We start from the raw sequence: 21,887 nt of genomic DNA on the forward strand, positions 1-21,887 counted from the left end.
ACCGAACACTAAAGTCACTATTCTAATTTATAGAAAGGATGGCATAAAAACATTTATTTACAAGAAAGAAAGAATGTCATGGAAAGAAACATAATCCCCCCACCCCCATCTCTGCCCACACCTTTTGTTCTGGAATCAACAGTGGTAGGATTGGCAGCAGGTTCAGGACAGACAATAGGAAGTACTTCTTCAAACAAGGCATAATTTTACTTCCCCAAGACACTATGGCGACTACTATCTTAGATAATGTAGCATAGGAATAGGGATCCTGTGGCCCTCCAGATATTGCAATGACTCCAACTCCCATTAGCCTTAGCAAGCATGGCCAATGGTCAGGGATTATGGGAATTGTAGTCACTGGCAGAGGAAGAGGCGTGCAGGGGGAGCACACCGCCCCTGGCAGTGCGATCCTGGTGGGGTGCCATCGCGGCTGCCCCCCGCCCGCGCTGGGTGCCACGCCCCTACGGGCAGCACACCACACCCCTAGGATGCACGCCACGCCCCCAGGACATGTGCCACGCCCCCATGGGTGGCATACCACACCCCTAGGATGCACAGCACGCCCACAGGATATGCGCCATATCCCTATGGCCAGTACGCCACACCCTTGGGACACATGCCAGCTCCGCCCCCGCCTGCTCTCCGCCCCCCAGTGCTAGAGCATGAAGCTCCACCACTGATTGTAGTACCACCTCTGAAGGACCACAGGTTAAAGCTACTCCTTGGGAAAGAATCATACAAATTAATGGAGCACTGGTTTCTTAACAGCTATTCACCACAGCTGAATAGAAGCTCCATTCTCAGAAGTAGTATTCCTCACAGCAGGAGACTGTGCAACACCAAGCTCTTGCTCTGAGTTTCTAGAGGCACCTAGTTTGACTATTCCTAGAAATGAATAAGAATACTGATCTAGCAAGATAGATCTTATGGTTTTAGGTCATGTTACAAGGAACCAATTAGTCCGCAAGGTGCCTTGACATCTTTCTTCCTTTTATGTACGAAAACAGCCCACTACGCTAGAATACATCATGAATGCATCTTTGCTTGTTTCAGTTATCCACAATGGCCACGAGGTGGTGCCAGGCTTTAAGTTTCACACTGAAAGAAAGACTGCACTTAGAAATGGGTAAACAGAATGAGTAAAGCCTTTATATTCTTTTGCCAATTGTAGAGTTTGAAGAGAACCCAAGGGCCATCTAGTCACAGATTCCTGAGGAAAACTCTTGTTGATATTTCATTGCAGATTTTAGTACTTAGTATGGATGCTGTCAAATACATGGAGACAGAGATACCTACCATTACTTTAGAAGCCAATTCAAACCTTTCTGCCTGTTTTAATACAACAAATAGTGTGCATGTCACCTGTGCTAGCACTAGGTTTTGGAGGGTGCTTGAGCAAGAAACCCAAACAGGGCCTGGTCTCTCACTAACTCCTCATTGCTATCATCATCACCAGCTGCTGCTCATCTTCTTCATCACCACTGCCACCTGCTTGCTTGCCAGGCAGTGAGCTAACGGACAATGGATGACAGTGCCATCTACTACTCCTCCTAACATTCGAACCAGCCTGCTGGATCAAAGCAAAGACACATCTGGATCAGGCCCAATGATCAGCAACCAGATGCCTATGGGAATCGTGCAAGCCAGACATGAGTAACAGCATTATCCCCACTTGTTATTCCCAGCATCTGGTATTCAGAGGTACAACACCTTCAACAATGGGGGTAGAACACAGCCATCTAGCCCAGTGTTTCCCAGACTTGGATTGCCAACTGTTTTCAGACTACAATTCCCATTCTATAGTCTAAAAACAACTGGAGACCCAAGTTTGGGAAACATTGATCTAGCTCTATGCCACCATGAATTCACCGTATCCTCTATTTACTCTAAGTTGGTAGCCATCACTACAACTTGTGAGAGTGAATTCTATAGTTTAATTTTGTGCTGGGTGGATAATTACTATCTTTTGTCTCTCCCAAATCTTCCAATTTTCAGCTTCTGGTTCTAGTATTATCAGGGAAGGAGAAAGGTTTATTTCCCTACCCAGTTTCTGCACACCATACATAATCTTAGGAGAATTGTTTCAACCCCTTGATCATTTTGGTTGCCCCTTTCTGATGTTTCCCCAGCTCAACGATATCATTTTATATCGATATCATGGGAGCCATAACTGAGCACAGTAGTCCACGTGCAATCTCACTATGGATTTGTATAATGTGCTTATACAACACAGTCAGATTATTATATTGACAGTTTTATTTTCAACCACTTTCCTAAGGTTCCCTAACATGGAACCCATCCTTTTCGCAGCTGCCACATATTGGGGTCAACATCTTCATCAAGTTATCCACTATGACCCCAAGATCTTGTTCCTGGTCAATCACTGCCAATTCATCTCACATAAACAAATATGAAAAATTAAATTTTTTGGGGGGGGGGTTACCCAATGTGCACAACTGCAAATTCTAACCACTACTGCTGTCTGGGCCAGAGCAAGAGGCAGGTAAACAAACAAGCAGGTTGCAATGATAAAAAAGAGGAGCAGGTCCAGGAGGCTCACCAGTGTACCCCCTGTTGTTTGGGTGTGGGTCTTTGGCAAACACCGGACCATGTCAGCCCCTAAACACCAACCCTGAAAGTTACACATAATGTGGCATTCACTACAGTGTAGTTTTTTCTACATAGGAAAGCATAAAGAGCAACTATTTCGTTCCATTTCTTTGCGTATGACATTTGCTCATAGAATTCTACAGAGTCCACAGTCACAGGAATGCATCCACACATTCTGCACAGTGGACTTCACCCTCACATCCCACCAATGAAGGCCAAAGATGGCACCGTATCAAAATACACACCGCTGCTGCAGGTCATGAAAGAACAAGAAAAGAGCTGCCAGAGAAAACAATGATTTGTTTGAATACACAGAAGCTGACCTTCGACACAGTGATGTGGACTATTTAGACTGCTGACTAGTGATTATGAAGAATGTTTGGCTTCCTTTTAATGCCCTTTGGACCATAAACACTCCACGTCAGAGGTGAGTAACTGCATATATGTGTGACCCCCCTCCATGGAACTGCAGTAGAGTAAGGACCAGGGAGGAATTTTCTCACAGACATATTGGGCTGGGTCTGGGGGTGTTGCGGACTTCATAGCAAACATTGCAACTTTAGGGAGGAAGAAGCATTGGTCTGGATCCTTAGCAGGAATGGGCACAGGAAGGGCCCCCATGCCCCATCCAAGTGTGGGATCCCCTTAAGGGATCTTGGAGGGCACTGCTTGCTGTCCAGCTCAGGGGTTGACAAGCAACCATGCCCCCTGCCAGTGACTGAACAAGGTCCACTGGAAGTGGTTCATGTCATGGCAGATCCCTAACACTGGTACACTGCATGTCAACCAGCAGGACGACTCGTTGATCAATGGATCATGTCCAATGCCTATGGCAATGGATACATGCCCAGTGCCTATGGCAAACCTATATGACTGCAGTCAATAAGGTTGTGGCCTAATTACAATCTAACACGTGTCTCCTGGTCTTCATTCGCTGCCTGCACAAGCCCCTCCATGGCTTCTCTGCGCCTGGGTCTGCAATATACAGTTGCTCTGAAAGCTCCCCCAAATTATTCATGCAGTACAGAAATAGCTGATGTAAATGAAGTTTGCCCATATATTTGTTACAGAGAAGGAATGTAACATATTTGAAATAATTCATTTACAATATTGCAAAGCTCACAGATTTAGCACTTTCTTCTTTCCCTAAAAAATAAAACAAAAAAGAAGTGGTTGTTGCACAGCAGTAAAGATGTGGTGCCATTGTTAATTTTAGATTGACCATGGACCATCTCCCTATCCATTTGTATAAGCTGGGGGAAAATGTGTTTTCAAGAATCTATCAAACATTAACAGACCTTGAGGTGAGGTGACTATAAAAAGAGGATGTTTAAAAATAAACTGTTGCTGGTTTGGGTCTTGCACAGTGTAAATAACATCTTAACAAATGATCTGAGATGTTTCAAGATAGAAACAACTGTACAGGCTTCACAATTCCAGTGTGATGTTATAAACAACAACCAATAAGCCTAAAGAGAAAAGCTTTAAAGTTTTGATGTTTTACATTTAAATAGCTGCACAATTAATCATTGCACATTTCTTTCTTCAGATATATGTTGTTTAAAAAACAAATCACAAAAACACCCTCCAGATATTTTTTCTTTTTTAAAATTCACAGCAGTGTCCTTCTTGGGAGAATCTACCTCATAAATATTGCAAGTCCAGACATGTGTACCTGCCTTCTAATGTCATTGCTACTCACAGTGAGCTGCATAGAAGGTGACATATAACAGTGTGGGATGGTTAAGTTACCCTTATGACACACATACAAAAAGCATGAAATAAAAGTCATTCAAGATCTGGGGATTCCTTTTTCTGTGCATTACTGCACAATGTGCTCTGTAATTTCATGAATTTCACAGGTATAATTTTGAAAAAGAAAAAAAGAAAAAAGGATGGGTGTAATTCAGTTCCTCATTTATTGTGCAGGGATCATCACACACACCCAGGTTCACAAGGTATCCCCAACAGCAGCCAGCACCTGAGGGCTGTGCATTCAATTAAACCAAGTTATGTAATGTCGACAATGCTATTGTGAACCAGGCCATGGCATGGCCATGGGTGGCCTCCTGTACATCATAATAATTACATGAATGATATGTTCTAGTGTTCAGTTAACACATGTGGGTGTGAAGGGTGAAGGGGGTGCAGGAAAGGGGAAAATGGCAGCCTAGGCCCCCTCATGTCCTCATCACTACCAGCTCCACTCTCAATCTTCCCATGTTGAGTTGGAAGGTCTGGGGAGGGATTCCTTGTGCATTTGGCAGAATGTGCTTATAAACTGCCATCACCCTTAGAAATGTTTATGAGTGTTTTCAGCTAAATGCACTTAGAAGCCCACTTCAGACCATTCCGTTCAGCATGGGAAGGTTGGGGCACAGGTGGTGGGAACAGGGATTTGTTCCTACATGATCTTTGAATGACTGAATAGGGCTTATAGTCACACGGTATCTGCATTAAGCTACTTCCCGTGTAATTTGGGTGATGTCAGTGTTGTCTTGGCCTTTCCCCTCCTGGAAAAACAAAACAGCTTTGTGACAGAGTGATTGAAATAACTACAAGCACACAACTGTATTACAGTGAGTGTGTTCTCAATACCTTGCTTTTTGAAATCCTGCTTTTATGCCTTAAACAGATTTCCAAAGCTGCACCCAAAACACAGGAACACTTAAAAAATACAACTGAGGAGCCAATTTGTGTTGCTCCATTGGCCAGGAAAATGCTAACGCTGATCCAATCTCAAATTAGCTCTATGTGGTAGCATCCCAGCTTTGGAATAGCTTTGCCTCTTGAGATTAGACAGTCATCGACACTGGATGGGTTGTGATCTCAAGCAAAGACCATTTTCTTTTACCAGGCCTTCCAACAGCAGTGGTGATATGCTATTTGTTAGATAAAGGGATTCGTATTTTGTTGTTTTTAACTGAAGTATTTTCATTTGAGTACAGTAATTTTTATTCCTGCTTTGTACTTTGGTTTTCACCGAAACCCACCCTGAAACCATGTGTTGAAGGGTGGGGTGCAGGGCTCTGGTTGGAGAGCACCATCAGCTTACAAGCGAAAAAGCTAGATAAGATTAAGCAGTGGGTTCACACATTACTCATCGTTCTCTTAAATGTTAAATGCAGGTTTAGGTTTGGGTAGCTCTGATAATATTAGCTGAGCTATTCTGAAAATCAGGTCCTTCATATTCGGTTATGACCGTACATATACACGAGTAGCTATTTGTAATGCAATTTGACACAAATGCTTTAGGACTGTCATTTAAGAGTTCATGGTTGGCTTTTAGAATTCTCAGTAGGCCAACTGAATTGTCTCACAGCACTGCCTTTGAGATATATTTCTTTTGAAAAGGAACATACTAACCCCAGTTAGGGAGATGCTATTAAATGAAAGACAAGATGAATGCAATTCCCCTGGCACAAACAGTTCTTGGAAGAACGGCCTACTAATGCTTTCTGTCTTTCTTTAATATTCTCTAGAAAGCTTTTGCTTTTAAGATGTAGTAAGTTTAGATTTCACTTGCGACAGTCCAAAGGGAATATAACAAAAATACAAAACAGCAACCCAGTTGTTTTAAAGTGACAGAAAGGACTGGGGTGGGAAGAGAAAGAAAGTCACTATTGAAAAGAGATGCCTTCCTATTCTTTATAAATTTATAAACTGGATACTTCTCAAAGAGTACACTATCTCTACTATATTTGATAAAGTTAGCATTAGTACATATCAGAAGTCCGACTGCTGAATCTGAAGTTAACAGCATTTCCCTTTTTCTCCATTAAACTCTTTATTCTTCCGTTTATGTCCCTCCAAGGGTGATAAAACCAATAGGAAGAAAAGAAAAGAACTTGCCAACTACATTAAATAATATGCAGCACTTGCCAAAAACATTTTGGTGCCTGAGGCAGAGATTTCCCCCACCCCCAGCAGCAGTAAAGCTAAAATAAAATTGTAAATTATGTAACTAGCAATTTGCTACTATTTAAAAGTGGCCAGATTTTGCTGCCTGAAGTGCCACTTCATATTATCTTCTGGCAGAGAGCTGATTGTGACCATATGCCAATACTTAGCTAGATTTGGGTGGAAAATAACTCCTGTGTCTGTATGATCATATCCTTCAATCCATGAAAACTTTTTGAGAAAGGACAACCTGCCAATTCACATAGGGTCACTATACTTGAAAATGGACACTGGGACAAATCTTTCTGGGAACAAATCCATTTTTAAAAAAAGAATTCAGAATTCAGGAGGTGTCCATGAAGAAAAAAAGTGGCCATTACAGGGGTTTCCCCTGTCCTGCAGTAACAGATGAGCAAATACTATATCCATCCCTTTGCATAGGCACTGCCCTCTTCAATTCAGTTTTGGAGATGAGTATGATTAGCATCACATCTTGGCACACAAGCAACATATACAAAAATATTTTGTAGCAACATTCTTGCTGACTATAATTAACACCAAGCAGCACTCTGCAACTATGGTTAGAAGCAGATCACAAACTAGTTTGGGTGAACTATAGTTAGCAAAAAGAAAATGCTTTAGGGCTGCAATGAACTTTTTCATATGATGGGTCTTTACTGCCCCCCCCCCACCTATTTCATGCATTTCCCCCCATTAGTCTGACTGCAATGTCAACAAAAAGTGAGGTAAAACAGGCTATTCCCTGCCTCTGTTTACAAGGAATGCCATTTAAGAGAACAACAGGCTTATTGAACTGGTAACAAGACGTGTTAACAGGTGTACTTATCACAAGCCCTACCTCATGTCCTCTGTCTTGCACAGGACATGATTCACTGTCTGCTTCAGAGAACGATCCAGACTCATCGCTAGAGTTTGTTCCATAGGATGGCTCACATTTTATCTGGGGTCTGACTTGGTTGTACATTCCATCTCCCATCACGCTTGGCTCCTGATGCTCAGCGGTCAGGAACCGAGTTCCTTGGGAACAGGGGGAAGATGAAAACTCGCAGAGAGGGAGGCTACATGGCGAACCCCCGCTGCCATCCTCCGCGTACGAGTAGGAGGAACATGAGCTGGAGGTCCTCGTTCTGGTTTCTAGTGGAGGAGAGCGAGGGCAAACTTTAATTGGCACTGGGCAGCTGGTGTTCGGCCGCATCCGTCCTGGTAAGAGATCAGCTGCCTGTCCAATGTGAGAATAGGTCTGGCAACTGGGAAGGGACTGGCTACTTCCTGCCCAGAGACCCTTTGGCACAGTCTCGGTGAGATCTTTGTCCAAGCTGCTCATGCCAGAATATGAATGCACCGAAGTGTTTACTTGGTCACAAACATTTGAAGAGAATATAACACTCCTCCTGTCCACCTCACCTTCCTGCTTACAGAGACCTTCAACAAAGCCAGGGCCCCTGAGAGGCGATCCCACGGTAAAATTGGAAGCATCCTTCTGAACAGCTTGGGAGAGTCCATAATTCCCTGCGAAAGGGACATAATCAGTTTTGTGGTCACCCTGAGTTGTCCCCTTATCGAAAGGGCATGCTGGACTCCTGGCAAAGTGCTGTTGGGAAGTACTGGGGAAGCCAACTAAGTCTACATTTTTTGTTCGGTTGAAGAAAGACCTTAGGCAGGAAGGGGAGGAAACACTTTTAGACCTGTCAGCTCCGGTGGGACTTGGCTGCTTCCGGTCCATTTCAACATCCCCCTCTTTATCCCTGATGTCAGGTTCATCTCCAGAGAGGCAAAGCGTGATGTTTTCTTCATCATTCTCCTCACTTCTAGGCTCACTTTTAATTTGCCCTACAGGAAGCTCTGGCTTGAGGCTATCGCCAGAACTTTCTTCACTGAATGTGCTTGCAAAACCTGAGGTACTAATGTGTGATGCGTTGTAGACATTCTTTGTACAAGCCATCTGGTATTTCTTATATCTGGGTAACCGCGTCACTGCTTCTTTGTCCAAACTGTCCTTGCCATCGTTCAAGATATCAGAGTCGGGCAGCATCCCTTCTTCCTTGTCCGCTCCCGAACTGGCCGATTCAAAGTTAAAGGGCTCTGGGTGTGTTCTCTCCCTTGGGCAAGAGATCTTGGAAGTCTCCGACTCCATTGTCTCCTCCTCTTCTCCCTCGGAGTTCTCGTCTTCATGCATCCGCTGGTAGGTGGTGTCTTTTTTGCACAGAAACAGGCCATCTTCATTGTTCAGGAGTTGCGTTTGAAGGAAGCTGAAGCAAGAATCCTCCAGGTTGTGCATGCGCAGGAACTCTGCACAGTGGATGACCTCTCGTATGTTTTCTCTGCTGAGTAACAGCTTAGCAGTGTAGGCAAACTGTAACAATGGGCCAAATCCCCTGGCAGTGACCTGCAGAAGAACAAAAACACAGGGAAATTGCCAGCGTTACCATCAGCACTGCTATCGTCCCAAGCCCCTCAAGTGTAGTTAGATAACTCAACAGTTCTAATGTCCATAAATACCACCGTCCAATAGTTAATCTTTCCTTAAGTCAGCAGTAATGCTACTTCCAATCATTAATGATGCCTGCCCTATTGCTGCGTGCACACTTCATATTAGAGGATGAGCTAAACATCACTTCCAACAAATGACTTAAAGAGAGATGAGATATGTGGCAAATGGTATTTATATGTTTAATGAACTCAAGAATGCTGCTAAGTTTCCAATGAGTGCACGAATCTCACCAATTTCACAACATTCCCATAATCTAGGCTGACTTCACTCTGTGATCAGAATAAATTATGCCAATTACAAAATCCTTTATTCTTCTTCAACAGTTTATCGGGTTTTCAAAGAAATGGAATATATTATTATAATGGTTAGTTTAGTGAAAACAAAGTTCCCTATGCTGGAACAACCTAAGTATTAAATGGTACTAATAAAAAGTTGGAGAAGGGCATGGGGTTTGTCTGAGTATGCAATAGAAGTGGGAAGACAGAGAACATTAAGCATGGAGACAACTTGAATAATTGTATAGGAAACTATCCCACAAATGCTGGAGTCTCTGGTTGAGTTCAGATAAGGATTTAGTTAAACACTTATATTATTACATCATGGTTTCTCTAACAACATAGGGAAGCCAGCTATAGCCTCCCAATACACAGTGAAATACAATGTTAACATGCACCTGCTTCCCCAGATTTCAGCACCACTGTGAAGAAGTAATCATTCTAGCCTTAACCATGTAGTTGATTGAATTCACTCTCAGATAGATTTATGGTTTACAAGTGCTCTGGTGCATGGGGTTCCTTCACCTAAATAAATTTGACTATGTCAAAATTAGGGGTGTATAAGGAGATGATGATGATAAGGTTTCTATCTTTGAACTGTGCTCCCCCTTCCCTAAAACAACTTGGGAACTATCTCTGCTGTGAGCCTGGCAGGAGGAAAATGTGATGATACGTAATAATGATGCTTCTGAAATAGGTTCCTGCATTGCAGTTCGGTTGGACCCCATTGCAGTTGGGGTCCCTTCCAACTCTATGATTCTATGGAGTGACTGGCTAGCCAGAGCAGCCCCCTCAGATCAGGGCTGGCTCAGGACGTTTTGCTGTATGAGGCAAAAGATAAATGGCACCGTCCCCGAAGGCACATACATAAGCCAATTGGAACTGGTGGTAGAATCTTACTGCAGTACTGATGAAAGGACAGTGTATTCAACTGAAGTTGAGGGCAGCAGGCTATCATAGGGGTCATGGCACTCACAGCTCCCTGCACCTCAGCTTCTGCCGCTTGAAGCAGCTGCCTCACTGTGCCTCAGCTTAGGGCTGGCTCTGCCTCAGATAATATATGTATTCTATGAACAATTTGTAAAACTCAGATATTAAAAATGTCACTTGGGTCTTCAGCATGACTATTTGCACTAATAACAGTCCAAACCAAAGCAAGCACTTAATAGCCTGTGTACACTAGTCCACTTTGTGATTTCACTTGCTTCTAATTAAGGTATTTGTTTACTGTCTCAGTCTGGCTTTAGTCAAAGAGTGAGTGTGTGTGTGTGTGTGTGTGTGTGTGTGTGTGTGTGTATATGAGAGACCTGGGTGGCACTGTCGTCTAAGCCACTGAGCCTAGGGCTTTCTGATCAAAAGGTCGGCGGTTCAAATCCGCACAACAGAGTGAGCTCCCGTTGCTCTGTCCCAGCTTCTGCCAACCTAGCACTTTGAAAGCACACTAGTGCAAGCAAATAAATAAGTACCGCTGCAGCGGGAAGGTAAACAGCATTTCCGTGCGCTCTGGCTTCAGTCACGGTGTTCCATTGTGCCCAAAGCAGCTGGCCACATGACCTGGAAAGCTATCTGTGGACAAATGCCAGCTCCCTTGGCCTGAAGCAAGATGAGCACCACAACCCAACCCCATAGTCACCTTTGTATGTGTGTGTGTGTGTGTGTGTGTGTGTGTGTGTATATATATATATATATATATATATACACACACACACACATATACATATACATATACATATACATATACATATACATATACATATACATATACAATCTGTAGTTATCAAATGCAGCCACTAGGTGGGAGAACTGCAAAACAAGTAGAGTCTTGCCTAAGAGCTTCCAAGTATGTTTTAACCAGTACCTCTTGCAATGCCATTTAGGCAAAATAAAAGAAATTTCACTGACTCAGAACATTCCACGGTACATTTTTCTTTCAAGCTGATTCAAGACTTTCAGCACCCCAAAAGCATGGCATCTGAGACATCTGCTACATGTGTCTTCCTCCAGAGGATATTGCATGCAGTATTGTGATGTTGTTCACACTGCATCCTAGACAGCTGCTTGCACTTAAAAACAAAGGGCAAAAGAATCCAGGAGGGGGGAAGCAGGGAGGTAAGAGGACTGAATCAGTGTGGCGTGTTTGTATCTACAAAAATCCTGTATCAGTAACAACACAGCACCAATTTACAAGAGGCACTGGGTAGTAACGCTGTATTTTGAAGTACTATAACAGGCATCTCTGCAAATTTAAAAGATGCCCTCAGGGAGGACTCTTAGAAGCATTTCAGACCAGCACTAATGTTTCAAGTACATAAACAGCAACTTTCATGATGAATGCAAGCAAGGCTTGCTGGCAAGTGTGGAAGCTGGCAGAATCTCAGTAGCCTGAAGCTGTCTAAATATTGATTTGGCCTTTATTGTGGGTCCACCAGCACACTGCCTTTGGAACTGCTTGTATTTAATTTGCTGTGACAAGAAAGCAGATATTCAGGGTCTGCAAAGTGCTTATAAATATTGCACATTTTAAAGAGGAAGGTTTAAAAGCTGCATACATTACATCCAAACACTTGTTTTCTGTATATAATGGTAAGGGCTCTTCACGGTGCAAACCCCTTCCACCATTTCTGGGAGAAACTTAAGTATGCTACAATGACAGCATAACAAAGAGAATACACAATGGGATGCAACATCTTTCTGCAGCAACAATGATGAGAGTAAAATAGCAGTTTTAAAAAAATTAATAACCAAGGGGTGCCAAATGATTAAGATATTCCATACGTACAACAGAGCAGCTTTCGACTCGGACCCAAATGTTAACCTGTCAACTCAGCCCTAAAAATGTCCATATAAAACGGGTGTGTCAGAAAGTATGTCACTAGTCTCCTTAGTTGCATTTCTTTACTGAATACCCACTTTGGGTGCAACAACCTCAATTCCTAGGAGCTTGTGTGCGGGTTTGTGTAAGCTCTATGCTCATCAAAATGGCCATGCAGAGGATGTTTTGCCCAAGAATGCACATTTCAGTTCAGCTGCAATCCAGACAAACAACCCCTCCTTCCTTTTTAGTGGCTTAGATTAGTCTGCAACCTTGTGTGAACTTGCATACTTAGCTGCGCAGTACAGAGAATGTTGGATTTCTACATGAGAGATCAAAGTTCAAATCCCTACTCGATTGCTCGGTCATTTGCTGAGTCTCTGCTACCTTGCAGGACAGCTGGGGAAGTTAGAATGAAATAAGGACATAGCATATTTTGCCATTAGAGATACCACCATAGTTCATACTACTTGGCTCAGAAAGTAACTCTTTAACTCAAAATGCTTGCAGTAAACATAAGAAAAGCCTTCCAAGCAACGACATCTCTCTCCACTCAGATTTTGAACTAAGCCAGAGAAAAACTCAACACCTGTCCCACTGTCTCTCACATAAGACACCAAAACCTTCTGCCCCGCTCCCTCCCCCCTCCCCAGAAACCCTCTCTTCCTCCCTCCCACTTCTTTGCCTGGCTGCTTCCAGAAGAAGAGGAGGTGTCTCCATCTTCCTTTTGCTTTTGAAGCGCTGTCCTAGAAGCTAAAAGGCCCGGGTGATGTAATTTCTCCCAGAGCTACTGACATCCACAGCAGTAGTTAGGTGAGGGTTTAGAGGCTAAAAGGTGGCTGGGAGATGAGACCTTTTTGCACAACTGATAATCTCGTCACAGTGAAATGAGATCCAGTTTGAGTAATCATTTGTCTTGGGATCAACAGATTCCAAAATGAAAGGTAGGGATCTGCTCATCACTACCTGCCACAAGCCCTTTGAAACAATCTAATTAACAATAAATAACACGAGAGTGCTGAAGGGAGGTTTTGGTTCTCAACATTTGATTCTTGGCATTTATAGTTTCATTGTTTTCAACTCATAGAATTGTAGAGGTGGAAGGGACCACAAGAGTCATCTAGTCCAACCCCCTACACTGAAGGAATCTTTTGCCCAACATGGGGCTTGAACCCACACCCCTGAAATTAAGAGGGCTTAAATTAATGGGCTATCTGAAAATCTTTGGAGTGGTGATGAAAGAAAATGAAACTTCCCCAGAAACACATAACATTTTAGCAACTGTGGTCATCAGTGAGTATCAACTTTTAAATGCCTGTTGAAAACCTTTCTATTCTGTAGGTATGTAGATACAAAAATTTAATAGAACAATGACACCATGCTGGTTGTCACCACAGAAGCAATATCTCTCAAAAAGATAAATATGAGGACAAGTTGGCCAACATATAGAGAGCTCCTAATCAAAGTGGAAAATCAATTAAATTAAATTAAAATTAAGAAAATTTGAAGAAATAAGAGAAAAGATAACAGATTGGTCTGATGGGATGGTGAGCTGCTTGTGCGTAAAATCCCTAGTCCCTCAGACAAAACAAAAAAAAAATTTTTCTTTCCAGTAGCACCTTAAAGACCAACTAAGTTAGTTCTTGGTATGAGCTTTCGTGTGCATGCACACTTCGTCAGTGTGCATGCACACGAAAGCTCATACCAAGAACTAACTTAGTTGGTCTTTAAGGTGCTACTGGAAAGAAAAAATTTTTTTTTGTTTTGACTATGGCAGACCAACACGGCTACCTATCTGTAACTAGTCCCTCAGAGTTTGGCTATGTACGCAAACCTCTGTCTGCAACGGAGCTCTTAAGCATGGCTCCGTCAGTCGCTGGTAGAATCCGACAGTGGGCGTTTACGGAATTTCTTCCAGCATAAAAGCTCCTTAACGGAAACCCGCCTTCTGGACTCTCGGCGTGACAGTTTCCGGCGAGGAGTGGGTGTCCCTATAGGAGGTCCTGAAACCTCCCCACTGTTTTCGCTGGAAGTGTCTCTGAGCCATCCCGCCGACTCACTTTCCCTTGGAGCTCCTTCCCTCCCCCTGCTGGTTCCCTCCTCAGCTGATAAGTCTCTCTCAACCTCTGGGAGTCCCTTCACCTCCTGTTCTCCCGATGGCAGTTCCCTGACAATTGGTTACAATATTTTCCATTAAATGTGATTTTTAAGGAGGATAAAAAGACAGGACTTAGTTATACTATATTCAGATTTCAAAAAGAAATTGTAGAGGACAATACCAAATTATTGTATTGTATAGCTTGCTGCTAGAATGGGAAACAAAGGATGAAGAGGTTAAATGTGTGATGATAAAGTGGGCAAAAGATCTGGGACATAATATTCAAATGAGTGACTGGGAAAAACTTTGGAAGGGGGATTTGAAGTTCACTGCATGCACAACACTGAAAGAGAACTATATGAAAATGATGTACCGTTGGTACATAATACCGGTAAAACTTGCCAAAATGTATAGAACAAGTTCTAATAAGTGTTGGAAATGTAAAGAAAAAAAGGGTACCTTTTATCACATGTGGTGGGAATGTAAAATGGTTAAACTTATTGGGAAGTGATAGATAACAAACTGAAGAAGAAGTTTAAATTGACTTTTATTAAAAAACCAAAAGCATTCTTATTAGGAATAACAGGAAGCCAAATCCTGAAGGAAAAGAAGAAATTGTTTATGTATGCAACAGCAGCAGCCCGGATTCTATTAGCCCAAAGGTGGAAGGAAGACATGATACCAACAATAGAAGAATGGCAACTGAAATTGATGGACTATGCTGAAATGGCTAAACTCACAGAAAAGGAAATGGAAGGAAGTCAGGAGGTTAAAGAGAACCTCCAAAAAGAAAGAGATGATGTTTATACAATGAAAAAAGTGTTAATGTCTTATGTTTCTGTCTAAATCTTTTTTTGTTATGTGTTTTTTATGAAGAATAATTGTTGAAGATAAAACTGTAAAATCAATAAAAACTTATTTACAAAAAAACAAAAAAACCCTTTCTATTCTGCCAGGCCTATTGCTGGCAACTAAGAGTATTTTGTTTTTACTATTTTTTTGTTGGGAACTGCCAAGAGTGGCTGGGACAACCCAGTTAGTTGGGAGGAATACACATCATAAATAAAATCCTCATCCTCATCCTCATCATCCCTCACAATGGTCCATTGATGACTGTTTTTAATTTATTTTTGCTTTTTACTTGTTTGTAACTTTTTATAAATTTATTGTTTGATTTTATGTTTTCATATTGTTTTAAACCACTGTGACATATTTTCGGGATATAGCAATATATATTTTTAAATAAAATAAATAAATACACCCCCCCTTTCCTACACTTGTTTCTTTCAGTCAATAAAGTCCTTCCAGGAAATGCTCCTAAGCTCCTCCATTCTCCTGAGAGGGGCCTGATTCAGCCTGGAGCTGGTGTAATGATGAAGCGAACATTGCCCTTCTCTCCACCCTGGCTGGTGTGAGTTAGCAAGACTTGGGATGAGTCAGTAGATCATGCATGTTCCTCCCCACCTTCCACTAGGATGTGGGGTGGGTGGGGAAGCCCTATTGTGCTAGCAGTCCTTGTGCAGGCTTCCTCTAGTGGGAACAGTTAGCTGAACCCAGACCCTAGTATTCAACTTGGGAAGGCTTGTCTGTGATGACAACTGTTTAGAGGACCTTTTCTCCACCATTCCATCGCTCTTGGTTATGTCTCCTTTATGTCTTGCTTATACCCACTCACCTCCTTGGGTGCTCACCTCACACACTGGGGTGGTGGTCCAGTTGTTTGCCCATAATGCAATGATCTTTATCTAGCATAAAAAGCCATCTATGACCATTCACAGATGTAAACACTAAGTAGAGCTTCCAGAGCAGGCTGTGGGATCCTCATGCGCTCATGACTCCCTATCCTTCTGTTCTCAGGCACACATTCCCTCTAACCAGCCATGTTCAGTGTTCTAGACAACTCTTAAGGTTCTCGAAGCAAGTTTAGGGCAATGCCAGGTTGGGAATGGCTGAATACGATGCTGAACCTAGGTAGAGATGCAAGTGGAATTTATGTGTGGATTCCTGAAGCTTAGTTAATTTTTATGCCTGTGCCAGCCTGAATTTCTACTTGCTTCATAGGTGGTTTGCCTTTCCCCCCTCAGCTCTATTAGTCAATTTACTTAATGGCCTCACTTGGCATTTTCCTAAAGCTACAATTTATATAAGAAACCATTCCCTAGAAATAGAAGATAAGCTTAGTGACAGTTAACTCTGTTTCTATTTTTTCTCCACAGCCTTACAAAAGTCTCTGGGATTAAACATGACTTCTAATCTCATTTGCTGTAATTAGCATACTTATTCTTTTTTAAAAGCCAGGGTGCTGGTGTAATGTGTGGGGGAGACCAGACTGGGGAGGGTTTTCTTGTGGGTATATTCTGCTACATCTCACTAATGCAACAGTGCATTAGCGGTGGATTTAAACTGAGCCGTCCACACATTGTTCTGCTTTATTAGTTGTTCTGTAATTGGAATTGTGTTATTGTCATCTGGAGAAGCACTCTTGCACTATAGTGCAACAATAGTAGGACAGAAAAAAAACAAAACCCTGGGACATTTGTGATATGAAAGGTTGCAGAACTTCAGCAGGAGTGCGGTAACTGGAAATGAGGATTTCATAGTGTGTCTGTAACTAGTACTAAATGCACTCAAAGTGTAATTTTATTACATTACAAGTTAAACAGACCAACTTTTTATTACAGTCATACCTCGGGTTACAGACGCTTCAGGTTGTGTTTTTTTGGATTACAGGCCCTCCAAAACTCAGAATTACCGGAACAGGTTACTTCCGGGTTTGGGTGGTTGTGCATGCGCAGAAGCACCGAATTGCAACCTGCGTGTGTGCAGATGTGCCGCTGCGGGTTGCAAATGTGCATCCTGCACGGATCACGTTCGTAACCTGAGCGTCCACTGTATTATTATTATTACCTCTTAAAATAAGGCAGAATTTCTCATTTGTGAACTTTGTGATTCAAGAGCTGCTATGCCAAATGATCAGCTTTTTCACCAAATGAGAGACAGAGAGCAGTAACTGGCATCCCCCCCCCCATGCAGAGTTGCTTACATGCACATTTTATGCAGTGATTTTCACTCATTTTTTAAATTGTTATATGTATTAAGCTTTCAAAACATGTTTTTTAATATATATACAGGGTGAGTCCTTTAAAAGTGGCCCCGTGGATACAGGAGTACACATGTTCCACAGAGCCTCTTTTAAAAGACTCACCCTGTATATATACAGTAGAGATATTCAGAAAGAAAGAACACCCACAATAGAGGACCGATTACTATAAGGAAGACTGTATGAAGAAAATGCTTTGCTTTTTAGCCTGGGACAAGTACTATTCACCCAAATATAAGCCGCTCCCGCAAATAAGCCACAATATCCAGACTGCTGCCGGGGGGAGGGAGGAGCCGCACCACTTTGCTGGCAGCATAAGATCACAAATATAAGCCACATTTTAACTTTTCACTGTCGGAATTTGGGGGGGGGGGGAGTGCGGCTTATATTCAGGCCAATACGGTATACTAGTTCACTATGTCTCAGTTTCCTATGTAACCTGTTTCTCTTTTGTTCCAGGGAATTGGCACATATATAGCGAACACGAATGGTACCACTTTCCATATGCATAGTTATAATCAGATATATTAAATTTTAGGTGCTTACCAAGAAGTTATGAAGTCAGATTAAAGGATAGGATGCGTATAAAATGGGACCAACGGACCAGCAACCTTTTAAAACTCCTTAACTGTGACAAAATATTTTGGTCAGGAGGCCTGAATTCATCCAGACAGACAAGTCTGAAGAGTGTTTCCTGAGGATCTGGCTCTAGTTCTTTAAATGTAGTGGCTTAACATTTTGATTTATTTTTTTAAAAAACCAAAATTTGAAAATAAGGGCATCTCTGGATTGTAGTCTAAGTAAAAAAAAAAAAGGAAGCTTACAAAATTGGGAGGATTTGGGAGGAGGGTGAAGATGGGGAGCAGAGATGTTCATCTCTACTGTTAAAACTATTGTTATACCTTTTTGAATTCAAAAGCTGGAGATAAGCTATCAAGGGGAATATAACATTTTTATTATATTTTTAAAAAACACATTCAAATTCTTGGGCAGTGAAATAGACCCACATCTGAAGAGCCACTCTGAGGGAAATAACAAAGAAACACTTCTTGTGCAACCCCACCACTGATTCTTCAACTTATTGTGCAGAGAGGCCATTTGCTTTCGCTTTTTCTACACAAATCAGGATTCAGCTTGGAGATTTATGCAAATACTTTTGACAGCATTCTGGAAAACACACTCTGGTGTATTTTGCAGTGAAATTAAGCCTTCATGGCAAGAGCCCTCCAGTCAGCATCTGCTAGTAAATGTTGCTGAGTAGGCTGGGGAATGCAGATTTTGTGTACGTTTTAGCAAAAACGACACTTAGTGAGTATGCATCATAGCAAGCGCATCAAGCAAGGACTGGAAAGCAGAATTATACCCGGACCATTATAAAATATCCAAACATGAAAACGCCACCAGGAATTTTTCGATAAATTATTGACTGTGTGTGCTCAAGACTATGTACAATCAGGAGGCTAGTATTTCAAAAGGAGGCAATGTTACTACTGAGCGGCAAAGAAAAAAAATATTGAGGAGAAAAACACTTGAATCAGCAACGCAACTAGGCTATTCTAATGTTCCAAATGGTGGGAACTTCAGCTGGGCTACTGAAGATATCCACTGTCAAAAGAGGATTCCACTTGACTAGATAACAAGGCAATTAAAATCATTAACTGGTAGGCTGCAGCCATGTATAAATATCCTGTCTTCCTGCAGGCCTTTATATACCATCCAAAACAACCATAAAGTGATTATCTATGGCTTTCAATTTCTAGTCTTTTGGGAGAATCTGAAACACCAATCCCTTATTTTCCCCCATTCTATCCCCCACCCCCGAATTTGGCACTTATTGTACTTTGTTCTTATACTCTTAGTGATTCTCAAGACTGGCGCAGCTTGCATTTTAATTCATTCTTTGCATGCACAGTGTCAGCATAGCTCTGCTGAAAAAGGGGTCATTCTTTAGTGGTGCCCTCAACTTAAACAAGGAGCTACACCCCCAAATAACAGATCAAACTAACGATGTTTGGATTGTGCTGCATACTAGTATATAACACTATAGCCATGCCTTCAACATTTTGAGAGAAGCTTTAGAACAGCAGTCTACTTACATAATGAACAACGCCTCTTCTATAGTCATTTCTCTTTCCTCAGTAGGAGTATAAAGAACATTTTTAAAAGGTACTATTAGCTCAAAAGCATTCTACATCCACTTGATGGAGAAAGACACAAAGGGCACACTCAAACTTAAGAGTGTACTTGCTTTCAGTCATGTTTGGAGAGAAAACAACGGGGTGTTTAGGCTTACTCTGCATTTTTTGTGGAATAGGTGCTGCTGCCCAGGCACCAACATTCATGTTCTTAACTGTGTATTTTTTGCATACTGTTTAGCGTCAACTGGATTAGAACTCAATTCTTGAGGCAGAGGCTCTCTCTCCCAACACCAATCCCACAAACACAAAACCAGGGTAATAGTAGGCACAATGGAAACAGTCAGGAAAAAGGGAATAGAAAAAGCAGGGTCTAGGTCAGGATGGTCCAACTTTTCATACCAAGTGAACCGCAAGAGTACTTTTACATGGAACCCATGGGCACACTGCCTGAGCCCCTTATTCCTAGGTAGCTCTGCATTCTCCGGTGCACACTCCTTTGCAAGGTAGCCACCTGAGCCTGAAATTTCTGGCATCCACCATGAGAGGCTGAGAGGAGATTCCACCTGCCTCCCCCTCTGACTTGGAAAGGAGGTTATTTTGCCAGAGATGAATTGGAGCTCTGGATACAAGACTGCTGAGAACTCCTCAAGAAGCCCAAGGTCTCCCTCATCTGGGTTGGAGACGGGAGACTTCGCAAGCTCTCAAGTGTCTTCTGACGCTCTAGGCTGCCTGGATGTTTGGTGTTGGAAGAGACATCCAGGTCAGGTCAGACCCTGCATGACACCTACATGGCCCACCTACTGCCCCCTGCCTAGTTAAATGTGCTTAAGACCAGTGGCCCAAGATCTGAAGTTTTCACTGTATTTGCATCATTTCTACTGATGGAAGGGACTTATCATGAGTAAAGGAGGCTTTTCGTGAACAGAAGCTGCTTCCACTCAGTAAGGAAAAGCAGAGGGTTCAAGTCACTAACTGACATGGCGTAAAATCAGACCCTGGGAAATCCTATCTTGTGAATTAATTTGGGGGAGCTGAGAAAGCATCTCCATCTCCAAGAGTCAGGAACCAATTAATTTTGGCCTTCCCTTGTAGCATTCACTACTTTGTGTTGTCTATAGGCACTATGCACACACCCTCTCCTTGCTGTCATCTATGTTTCCAATTGTCTAGACCAGGGGTTGTCAACCTGGTCCCTACTGCCCACTAGTGGGCGTTTCAGGATTCTAGGTGGGCGGTAGGGGGTTCTACAGCACAAACTGAATCTTCCTTCCATCAAGCACTGGTGGGCAGTAAGGAAATTTTACCATTAAGAAAGATGCATTAGTGGGCAGTAGGAACCAAAAGGTCTAGACTAAGTTATTGAACAGAAAGGACCAGAAGGGAAGTAATAGTGCCACTGTATTCTGCTCTGGTCAGACCTCACCTGGAGTACTGTGTCCAGTTCTGGGCACCACAGTTCAAGAAGGACACTGACAAACTGGAACGTGTCCAGAGGAGGGCAACCAAAATGGTCAAAGGCCTGGAAATGATGCCTTATGAAGTACGGCTAAGGGAGCTGGGCATGTTTAGCCTGGAGAAGAGGAGGTTAAGGGGTGATATGATAGCCATGTTCAAATATATAAAAGGATGTCACATAGAGGAGGGAGAAAGGTTGTTTCCTGCTGCTCCAGAGAAGTGGACACAGAGCAATGGATCCAAACTACAAGAAAGAAGATTCCACCTAAACATTAGGAAGAACTTCCTGACAGTAAGAGCTGTTCGACAGTGGAATTTGCTGCCAAGGAGTGTGGTGGAGTCTCCTTCTTTGGAGGTCTTTAAGCAGAGGCTTGACAACCGTATGTCAGGAGTGCTCTGATAGTGTTTCCTGCTTGGCAGGGGGTTGGACTCGATGGCCCTTGTGGTTTCTTCCAACTCTATGATTCTATGATTCTAAGAAGGTGGCAGGTCTTCCCTTTGACCAGCACTAGACAGCTATTTCATCCATTACAGTTCTCCGCTTTTGTAACACCTAAGAGATAATAGCAACTGCAATACAATCCAGACCATTATGTTGTTGTTTAGTCGTGTCCGACTCTTTGTGACCCCATGGACCAGAGCACGCCAGGCTCTCACTTCCCCACATCATTATAGTTTTAGATTAATGCCATCGGACAGAAGTCTTTCTTTCTATGCTATTGTTTGCGGGGTTTCAACTGAGAATGATAAAACCATTTTGCCAGAGGAAGTGTGTATGCATATGTGAGAGGAAAAGAATATGGAGTGCATGTGTGAGCAAGCTCAGGTTCCATCTGTTAAGACAGGATCATGCTCACTTTGAATTTATATTCCAACTGCTTTATTGCTACACTAGAGTGTATCAAAAAAAGAAAAAAGAAAAAGCTACAGTTCTGGCAGTCAGTACCACTACAGCTGCTCAAGCTTATTAACAGCATAAATAAACTT

General features: G+C 42.5%; 1 protein-coding gene and 1 long non-coding RNA gene across 5 annotated transcripts in view; one reads left to right on the forward strand and one right to left on the reverse strand.

Moving 5' to 3' along the window:
* Positions 1–21,887, reverse strand: part of BACH2 (BTB domain and CNC homolog 2) — a 189,109-nt gene that overhangs the window by 9,920 nt on the left and 157,302 nt on the right. For all 4 annotated transcript variants that reach the window (XM_083608322.1, XM_083608324.1, XM_083608325.1 and 1 more), the window contains exon 4: positions 7,370–8,917. In XM_083608322.1, coding sequence (XP_083464448.1) covers positions 7,370–8,917 — 1,548 coding nt within the window. The remainder of the gene's footprint in view (positions 1–7,369; positions 8,918–21,887) is intronic.
* On the forward strand, positions 1,494–4,234 carry LOC310760259. The gene is made up of 3 exons (XR_014546861.1): positions 1,494–1,701; positions 2,744–3,037; positions 3,827–4,234. It is a non-coding gene; the product is annotated as an uncharacterized lncRNA (long non-coding RNA).

The sequence above is a fragment of the Podarcis filfolensis genome, assembly GCF_964270895.1.
Source record: "Podarcis filfolensis genome assembly, chromosome: 3".
In the NCBI taxonomy this organism is placed as follows: Eukaryota; Metazoa; Chordata; class Lepidosauria; order Squamata; family Lacertidae; genus Podarcis; species Podarcis filfolensis.